At 40.0% G+C, this 10,576-nt stretch overlaps 1 protein-coding gene across 1 annotated transcript; it reads right to left on the bottom strand.

Moving 5' to 3' along the window:
• Positions 1 to 4,876: 4,876 nt before the first annotated feature.
• Positions 4,877 to 10,560, bottom strand: LOC110947882 (transcription regulator protein BACH1-like). The gene is made up of 5 exons (XM_022189206.2): positions 10,429 to 10,560; positions 8,656 to 8,914; positions 6,837 to 8,006; positions 6,548 to 6,754; positions 4,877 to 6,156 (listed from the first exon to the last, which is right to left on the bottom strand). Exons 2-5 carry the CDS (start codon positions 8,893 to 8,895, stop codon positions 5,788 to 5,790), a joined length of 1,986 nt encoding a protein of 661 aa, XP_022044898.2. The 5' UTR covers positions 8,896 to 8,914; positions 10,429 to 10,560; the 3' UTR covers positions 4,877 to 5,787.
• Between the last annotated feature and the right edge of the window lie 16 nt (positions 10,561 to 10,576).

Below are 10,576 nucleotides of genomic sequence, written 5' to 3'. Positions count from 1 at the left end.
TACATTGTAGGATTTGTGTCACATTCAAGATGATGCAACAGAATTTCAGGTTTGAAGTAATTATGGCTATGACTAAAGGCTGCTGAGTCAATCATTCCCTCAGTGTAGAACCCCTACAATGTGTTTATTTGGTGCCACACAATGATTAATTACAGTGAAACAATTAGCCCGTGGCTTATTAGCATTTCTTGCATTAAACAGACAGCATTTCTTCAAATGATGCTGATCTGAAAGCCATCAATGAGAATCCCATGTTAGTGTTCTGTTGGTTGTCCGCAAATAACTACCAATCTGCACATGATTACACTGCAGTTTGATGGTCTTGTTTAAATTTGTATGTACTGTGTTAAAGGTTAACCGTTCCTGTTTCCAGCATGAATGTCAGATTTAAATTGAAACAGTCTAACATAGTGTGATTGTGCACCAACAAAACAAGAAGACACATAAAAGACATTTGGTCATGAAATTAGGACTTGATCTGGTGCTTAGTTTTTCATTTACCGTCAGTGTGTATTTACAGCTGAAATAATACAAGAGATTACAGTTTACAATTCTCAGCTCTGAAGCTGAATAGAGTTGTCTGAGTCATCACACATTCAACTGAAGCTCTGCTGTTAAGATGAACCGCTCGATTTTGATCTGTTCACTGTTGTGTCTTATTTTTTGTGTGTTTTTACAGTTTCATCCAATATCTGTTCGTTTTCAGCAGCTGATTGTTCTCAGTGTTATAGTGGAGGACCTCGGGACTCCTGATACAGGTCACACAACAAAGGAGACAAAAATCCAAGTTATCCAATATTGCAGTGTGTTTCTTGGCAATAGAAAACACAACCTAAGAAAACAGTCTACACATCTCAAAGATACTGAGTTTCTACAAAATCTTATTTCAGTGTAAATGTATTAGTAACAAAAAACCCTGTTTCCTTTTTAGAAAAGTATTGCTTATCAAACAGCAGTTTCAACCACCAGCATAACTGTTTCCGCTGATTTCTCAGAGTGAAGTGGTCATTTCTTAACTAGATATGACAACACTGATATGTAACTGATGTTGACTGGAGCACTCACTGCACAGATTTTATAAATTCATGTCTAGAAAAAGAGAAAATGTTCCAAACAACATCAACGCAATTGAATTAGCAACTAAAGACATAACAGGATCTTGCGGTTAATTTTGGACATGGGATATTCTTGCTGCCCATCTGTCAGTTATAATAAAAGCAAACGCTGGGAACTTTTTTACATCGTGCTCAACTCACACAAGTCAAAAGGAGGAATAAAATACCATGTGATTTTCTTTGAAGAATGATGACTTCCTTTAAGCTTCGTGGACGTTTTTCTGCACTGCTAAGCTTAAAAAATGACTCACTGCTGAATCTCACAATAGTGAAGTTAATTAAAAACCAATGTACTTGGCAGAATTGTGGGCATCGTTTTTGCTTTACCAGTTGGCTCTTGACACTGATAAATTCTGACAATTTCCCCATGACTGAGTAAATAATCACACTCCGATACAGTATGGCTTATTTGAGAGATGTCTTTTTTCTGAAGAGAACATTTCCTTGTGCTTCTAGTGTTCCAAATGCAACACAGTGAGGATTGTTAAGACAGGAATACAAGCGTGAGTGTAATCTGTCACTGTTCAACCAGCTGTTAATCTGACAGTTGCAGAGCAGGGTGCTAGCTAGCAGGGGTCGGCATGTCCCCTGGTTCCTCTCATTTCTCTTGGAGATTACAGTATTATGGTCCTCATTTATATAATCCTGTCAATGAAATACAACCCCCTTCTTTGCACTACCCCCAAAATGAAGTTCATAGTCACTTCAGCGTGTAATCAGGATACAGTAGCTCAGCAGTTTAAAAGACTTAGGGTGTGTGGCAAGAAGGTCACGGACCTTATGCTGGGATTGATTGTAAGTATTGTGTCGTTCTCTAGGATTTTTGACCCATGCTAGAGATATGCCAACACTGTATGGATGCCCACTCTTTAGCTCTGCATTCACAGTGTCAGGGCATAAGTTAACGGGTGCCAATATTTGCATTTTTGTAAGATTAGACAAATTACTGCTCTAAACAGGAACAGATCTGAAAGCAAATTGATGCATCACGATATAATCTACAAGCTATTTACTGGAGTGAAGACCAGCATCAAGGATTTTGTTTTATACTGTTCTGCTGTTCCAACAACTGGATTCTGTGCTTTTTTCAGACATTTCAAAATCATCTCATTTATAGTAAAGTGGATATGATTGTATTTGTGTAAGCATAATCCTGTAATGGATCTTAAAAGAAGATAAGACGATATTTGTATCTGTGTCACTAAGAGAGCCTGCCTGCTGGGAAAGTTCAGTTCATGAATTCCACATTAGTGTTAATTTCATTATCATATATATTCTCTGCTACAGCAATTTTGAAAGTAAGCTGACTTCCAGATGTTTTCATTTCTAATCCTTGTTTTTCGTCCTTGCCTCCTGTTTTCTAATCCCTGCTACCTAGTGGATTTTTTTTCTGTCAGGGGATAATAACCGGATTCAATTCATAAGAGAGACATATAGAAATGCTCTATAAAAAGAGAATAATGTATTGAGCGTGACTGTATTGACAATAATCTGAGCTAATCCATGCAAACAATACTTTAATTGTCTCATAAATGAAAGAAAAAAAACAAGAAGGTGGAGGTGAAAGAAAAGAAAACAAAGTCAGGGATCTTCATCTACATTTGGGGGAAAAACGAAAATATATGCTGTGACACAGACGATACATCAAGACAGATACAGAGTTCAAGGGGGCTTTGCATTAATCTCACGTTATGACAGTTTAAGGTTTTGGTATTCTGATGAATTCCAGGATTGGGCTTTAACTGCTTTCATTTTGTTTGCTGGTCTTTAATCTTCTAACCCTGCGTTCTTAATCAGAACTCAGAGCAGGTTTTTAATCTCGCATGAATGAGGCCGCGGATTATGGGCCTCTGACCTTGCCATGCCGCACAGCTGCTTCCTCCTCAAATCAAGTCTCTCGTCCTGTGTAGCTTGCAAAAGAGGATAATCTTACTTTTGCACTACAATGCTCTAAAATATAAACAGTTTGTAAAGGCCACAAACACGGTGGAAGAATCCTAATTTTTGTGTGGGAAATTCATAAATAGGTCCATCTCCTAATACTTACGTGTTTTGAGAGTGATACCAGTTTTGACAAGCAACGGCTTGAGGATTTTGTAAAGATGCGTGTCATGGCAGCACTGGGAGATCACATCGAAAGTCTATTATCATCATATGATCCTTTTGACTTTCAGATGCAACACTACTTGTTAAGTGTAGAATTACAGCTTTGAGAGTGTGTAAGTATACTTCTCAAAGACAGGTATGAGCTGTATTTGTTGCTTCAGGGTTGCTGGTGTAATTACCACTTTAACCTTGAGGATTCTGTTCTGAGGAAAGCACAATGAGATTGCTTTTTCTCCCCCTCTTCCCCCTAGTGCCACAGGAGCTATTTTAAAGGGCACAAAATAACAATTCATATCACAAGACTAAAACATCTTGAAGAAATTGCTTCTTCAACTCTACAAGGCCTTCTTAAAATGTTTTTTCTATTTAATACTAGTTTGTTTGACAAGTCTGACACAAGGTCCTCTGCCCTCTGAAATAAGAGGCAGCACTCAGACCACTGTCAGTTCCTGAACAAATGTTTATCACAGTTTTCTTTTGGCAATTCAAAGATGGTATTCACAGCTTGAGTAAAAGATGGCCTACAGACACAATAGACTATCAACAAGAAAATAAATCTCTAAACACTATTTCAGTGTTTTCATATGGTGAAAAATGTGGCTAGTAACATATGAGTAAGCATCACACTCAATCTTGTTTTTTTTTCTTGTTTGAATTACTGCAGCTGTGTCTTTGTCCTAATCTATGCTTTGACCTAAGATGACTCCACTTGACTCCTCCCATGAGCTAAAAACAACGTGTCCTCTGCATAAGAAGTGGGTTGCTGCGATGCAAGAGTGAGATTCCGAATGATGTGAGAAAGCACTCCAAACAGAAATGACTATTATTAGGTATTACAAACAGATGAGGATGATACTGATTGTTTGACAGCAGTCATCACTCAAAGATCTTTGGAGAGCACCCTAGCATGTGCCATGCTAATAGTGTGTAGGGTCACACTGGGAGAATCAAAATCAGTGATTTACAGCTGCAAAAAACATGATATATTCAATTTCACGAGTGTGGGAAGGCCTCTCTCTTTTGCATCTACAGTGTAATGAGGCTCACAACTCAATTTGAACTGCTGGGTTACTGGGATGGCTTTCATATACACCTTACTTTTTCCAATTTCCTGTCTGCAGAGTCTCTGGATACCTTTGCTCCGTGCATAGCATAGGTTGTTTATCAGCCTCATCTGAGTCTCCTCTTATTTAGTCCTCTCTACACCCAACCCACTGATTCTTTGCAGAAACACGGCAGAACTGAAAAATTTACTGAGCCGACCGAATAAGATGACCTTCGCGTCAAACAATTTTTGAGTTAAACAAATAGCTCTGACTTAGTTTCGTATAAGTTGTAATGTCCGCAAATGCTAACTGAACATTTCACCATTGGCAACATTACATTTTGTTGTGGAAAGTTTTTTTAAAATTTTTTTTATATATTGAAGTTTATGGTTAAAGTTAATTAAAATGCATCAACATCTCCACAAGAAAGCTCAGTAGAAATAAGAAAGAAACCCTGTAAACTGTTACAGTGTTCTGGCCAGTCAGTAAATGGCCGGCATAGCTGTGAGGTAGAGTTGTACTTCCACCTACTGGCCAAACTCTGTCGTTGTACACAAATGTAGGTAGTGAAAAGTTCCTACTTCTTGTGAGCTGAAATAAAACTCTGAATGGTAACAAAATGTTGTTTATTTAAATCTGTAGTTCATGAAAGCATTTAATAAAAAACACTAAACATGCAGACAGACCTAAATGTATGCGTATGCAATCAGTATTAGCTCTGGGTTAATGTGCAACAGTGCTTGGAACAAGGTTATATAAAGATTGCCTTTTTCTTTCAGAATTTACACTATACAGTTGCATAAGGCACATTTTGCATCAAATAACATAAATTCTTATGTCCTCCTGTAACATGTTCAGACATATTAAACCATTCCTCAAACAGAAGGTGGCAGTTATTTCTTCAAACAATGGTTTAGCAATTAATGCTGTTGAGAAGGGTTAGCTTGGGCTGTAACAATTTCTCTTAATTTACTATTACATCCTATGTTAGTGCCGTGGATATTTAATCAAAGAAATGACATACTGATGAAAAATACAGTACATGTAAAGATAAGAACAATAGACTAATAATTAGCCTAAAATGAAAGGAAAGTCTCCTATTCATACCTGTGTGTGTGTGTGTGTGGGTGTAAGGAGGTAAGTAGCAGGGGTGTGCAGCAAGATTCAAAACGCAGTCAGGTTATGAGTATCCCTGAGAAAACAAACTTAATTTTACGAAATATCTTCCTAATTTACAAATGTGAACTTTAGGGAATTACCTGAAAATTGCCTGCACCTTCAGAATGATTAATACTCGATTCAGTTTCTTACTACAGTGAAATACAGAGTAGAAATACAGCAAAGGAAATGATCGACATTTCTGTGTCAATTTAAGATATCTCTATCAAGCAGAAAATTATTCGGCGAAATACACAGGACAGTATGTCTATCCCAAAAGAGGATTACAGTATACAGTCGAGGTCCACGCTTTGCCCTGCAGATCTGCATAATTTGAAATTACAATGGAATTGGGAGTCTAGTTATAAAGTGTTGTTCATGTCCAGACAGGCGCTGAGCAAAGATGCAGGAACAGGGCAGCCTGCATCCTCTGTGCTGGCTGGTGGTACAGCGACATGAACTGAGTCTGCAGGTGGCCCGCTCTGGTCACACTCCGAAGAACAACTTACCATTTCAATGGTGATCTCTGACTCCTCGTTTTTTCCCACAATGCTGGGGGAAGAGATGGGAAAGTCTGGAGAGGAGAGCTTGGCAAGAAGCTGCAAGTGGTCCTGATCAGAGTCAGACTCGATGCTGACACTCTTACATAACCCACACAGGCTCTGCTGCATCTCTTCAAGGCTTTGCTCGAGCTCTGTTTGCTCCTGCAGCAGTCGATCTTTCTCACTTTTCTGTGGAAAGGAAACAGCGAAGATCAATCGCTTCTTTGACACTTCATCACTGCCTTGTTTCCAGTACAGCTGAAGATTAATCTTAAAGGTCACTCAATGATGGCAAACATTTAGTCAGAAAGGCTCTCTGTCTTTTCTTTGTTCCTTCCTCAGTCAACGGCATTTTATATTCTGGTCTAGTCCATTCAATCTGTAAATCTATCAATCACCCTTCTATTCCTACAGGTGCCACAGAATTCACACTCAAGCAGTTTCAGCGATGAAGGAAGTGGCATGTATTCAATTGCTTGCATGCAAATCATACTGGTCACCACTAGAGGCCAATAGAGATTACAAAGTACAAATAGCTTAGAAAATGCAGAGGATACTGGACATAATTCAGTCAACTTACTAGTTTTTTGATTTCACATTCTAGCTGGTGTATGCTGTCCAGTTTCCTTTTTCGGCAGCGCTGTGCAGCCACACGGTTTTTACTTCGTCGACGAACATCATGGACAAAATCCAGCTGATCTTGAGTCAGATGATGGTGTCGCAGAAGCTGCTGGAATGCACTCCGGGTCAGTGCTGAGATCTGCTCCACTGGGAAGGGGAGCTGAATCTGTTGAGAAGAGGTACAGCAGTTACATTTATGTTACTCAATATCTTCAAGTGCCAATATTCAGCCTGTGTATCGCAATGACCTCTGCTGCTCTTTTGTTGTTGGCCTCAGTATCCCCATCTGTGTCCAGGTCTGAGTCGTCCCCAGAGTTGAGTGAGGAGGACATGTAGGGACTCTTCTCAGCCTGGGACAAGCTGTCAGCGTGGGTGGTGGGGTCATCGCCTGTTCCAAGGTCCCTGAGGAAGGGACAGTCTCCTACACTGGAGGTCAGGTCGAGCTGCTTAAGCCAGTGAAAGTCCGATGCTTTTGCCAGATTGTTTTGGTCCACTGGATCCAGGGGGAGCTGTGGAGCTTGAGATGGGGGGAGATCAGGCCAAAACCCCTTTGCCAGATGTTCAGCCACCTCCCTCTCCACGCGGCTCCTCTTCCCAAATCCTTCTTTGTGACTTAGAGCAGTCAGTGCCGGGTCTGAGATATCACCTGCCCTTCCTTGTTCAAGACTATCCTCACTCTGCTCTAATAATGTACTGCAATCTTCTGCCCCTGATGTTTCGAGTGGGCATGAGCCAGGGATATGGCTGGCTTCAGCACCAAGCGTCTCAACAGTCTGTTTAATATCGCTGCCGGGTGGCTCAATGAGCTCTGGTGGATTCACATCCCCTGGGGTTGACAGCTCACAGGGTAAGCTGCAGTCTGCTAAACTCAACTCGCTTTGACTGCACACATCTCCCATACCTAAAATGTCTCGTTCACAAAACTGAGAGGGTTGATCTGCTTTGTCAGACCCTGGGCCTGGCACAGATAACATGGGGCATACATCGTTTGCTAACTCCAGAGATAAAGGGGCCATTTGTGGCCCACAGCTCTCCAAACAGAAGTGTTCCTCCCTGCTGCTGCTGTCCGTCTGACCCAGTGTGTTCAGAGGACACTGGGACGAGAAGTTTGTTTGTTCATTCCCTCCTAAAGGCACTGAGCTGTGTGACTGAAATGATTCTGGATGGCTACTCTCCACACTGGAGTCAAATCTGGCACTGGCATCTCGGCTCCGACAACAGGCTCTATGCCCGACCTCCTGTGAGGTACTTTTGCCCTCAGAAAATTTTGGGATGAGGAAATCAAAGCATGCTGACTCCAAGTTGTGAAATCCTAAAAACTCAGCACTGCTGTGAATAGCGTGAATGTTTTCTTTGGTGAAAAGCAGCTTTGATGTGTAGGCAAATTGAAGCAAAGGTTCAAACCCCTCCACAGTCACCTGTAAGGAAAAGACATGCAGCAAACTGTTGAAAAAATAATACAACTGTATAACGACACTTGAACAGATCACAAAGCAGCAGAGGCTATCCATTTTAACAGGACTGCTACATATCAGTCTTGACATTTCTTACTTCAAATTACAATGAACGGCATATAAAATCATTCTCAGTTCAAGTGTTAGCACAGCGTAAGCACAGTCTGGACCAATAGGCACTTTAAACAAAGCTAACTACCAGTGAACAGAAAACAAATTTTACTTTGTATGCATTTATCATGAGCTTAAAAAAAGTTGCCTGTATGATAATAACAATTTAGTCTAGTTTAGAAACTTTGTGGTAGTTGGTTTTGCTTGTATACGAATCTGCATGTACAGATAGAGTAGCTCGCTAAGTGAAATGTAACATTTTATCAATTGACAAAATTAGCATGGCCGACGTTTTTAGATCAGGTCCCTTCTTTCAGGATACCCATTAGCAACAAACCAAAAATAGGATCATTCAGAAATTTAAAGTAGAGCAAATAAACTTAGCGGTGAAACCTACAGTACAAGTTATACGTCAACTTATAATACATGCACAGACCAAGTAATTTCCGGTGTTACATTTTGTTCCCAGAAAAACACTTCAGTTGAACACCAGGGCACCAACCTCATCAGGCAAGGTGATGATGGGATTCTGTCTGGTGACGCTGGTGACCCTGCTGTGAAAGTATTCGCTGCACGAAGCCAAAACTGAGCAATGGGCTCGGAAACTCTGGTTTTCCACCACCACCGTCACATCACACAAGACATCCTGCTGCCTCTGCTCATTCAGACACTGAAGAACGTGGGCGCTGTGCACCGCAGACTGAAAGGTGAACACGGACATGCGAGGAGCTTGGAGCATCATGGTTCTTTACGAGCTCAGCCTGTATGACAAAAGGAGCAGGATGGAGTCAAAAAGAATCATCAGTCACACAATGTGGTTTGTGAAAATGTACCAGCAAACGACTATAATGGGAGACAATTCTGATAATTGGTTGAAAAGTTACTGAGCAGTTTTTAAATCAAAAATGCAAGAAATTCATGAATCCATACTTCTAAAACATGATTACTCTTTCATATTCTAACTCCTCCATGTTATAATAAATGACTCCAGGTTTTGGACTGTTCATCTGATGGAATAAGACATTTAAAAAATATGTTTGGAATGCGCGATGGGCATTTTTCACAGTTTACTGACATTATGTTGATACTGAGAAAAAACTGAGAAAAAAAATGTTGATTTGATTGATCAGTAGATGAATTTTAAACTCAAGGAAACTTTTCGAACATATATTTCAAAAGAGAGGGAAGAGTACATCCAATAGGTACAAAAATCTGACTCCCACACACTAACTTGCAAACATAAATGTATAAAAGCAACGTTTCAGCACTTGTCAGGCAAATCATTTGCCTGATGAAGTTCTAGTCCCAAAATGCTGCTTTTTTTTTTTTTTTTTTTTAAATTTCAAGCAATTTTAGCAAAGGGTGCAGTGTAAAACACAGACACCAAGCACATTGATTAGAGCACAGATTATCCTTGGAGGAACATTTCAAAGAAGACATGAGAAATGGTTCTTCTTTTCACCTCAAAATGTGCTAATGGGTGGGGAATTCTATGATTATGTAAACCAGGAAACTGATTCTTTTACTGTCTCATAACAGTTTGCTTAAGCAATTTAGGTGACATTGTTGTTTTTTGCAGCAGAATATGTTTCAGTCAAACAGTCCATTGTCAAGCAGGACACTTGAATGTGACTTTATACTTATTCAAGAGCATAAAACAATATTCAAGTACATAATACTGTATAGTTAACAACATAATATGCTACAACTATTGTGACTAGGTATATGATCTGAAGACAACATCTTCCAGTGCTCTGAATAACTTTAATATGAAAGAGTTTTAGTGCAGTTGACTAAATAAAGCAATCCTGCTAATACTATACTGACTGGGACACAGAAATGGCTACACAGCTGCCTGATGATAAGTAATTGGCTAACTTAATAAACAATAAGCCTGGACGATTAGTACATTAGTGCAGGCAGGATGGTTTAAATATTAACTCTTTCACTTGGGCACCAAGTTTGACGCTAAAATGCTGACTCATGTTTAGTTAAGTTGCCCAACTGGGCCTGGAGGAGAAGCGCAGCGAAACATATTCAAAGTTAGAACTGAGACGTTACGTTATTAACGACTAACAACATATTTATTAGGACATCAATACAGTGGTTATAAATGTTATCCAAACGGAACAGCTTTAAGCTAGGCCGGACCGTTAGCGGCAACTGCTGCAGCGAGTCAGCGTATTTTACTGTTGATGGCTAAAAAGACGAAACCTTCTGAAATGGCAATTTCACTTTAAAAGTGTTTATTTAATAATCCCAAATGTTCACTGACCTGCCATGTTAGCTGGATAACACTGCCATCAGTAAATTTGGGGTAGAGATGGCCATCCAAAGCCACACTTCCCTGGTCTAAACTGTCATGTGACAGTTTAGACCAGGAAAACCTATCAGCACCGACTGCGCATGCTCAGTACAAGTGT

This window comes from Acanthochromis polyacanthus, chromosome 13, assembly GCF_021347895.1.
Source record: "Acanthochromis polyacanthus isolate Apoly-LR-REF ecotype Palm Island chromosome 13, KAUST_Apoly_ChrSc, whole genome shotgun sequence".
In the NCBI taxonomy this organism is placed as follows: Eukaryota; Metazoa; Chordata; class Actinopteri; family Pomacentridae; genus Acanthochromis; species Acanthochromis polyacanthus.
The sequence above is the reverse complement of the archived record's forward strand: the minus strand, read 5'-3'. Positions and strand labels throughout refer to the sequence as shown.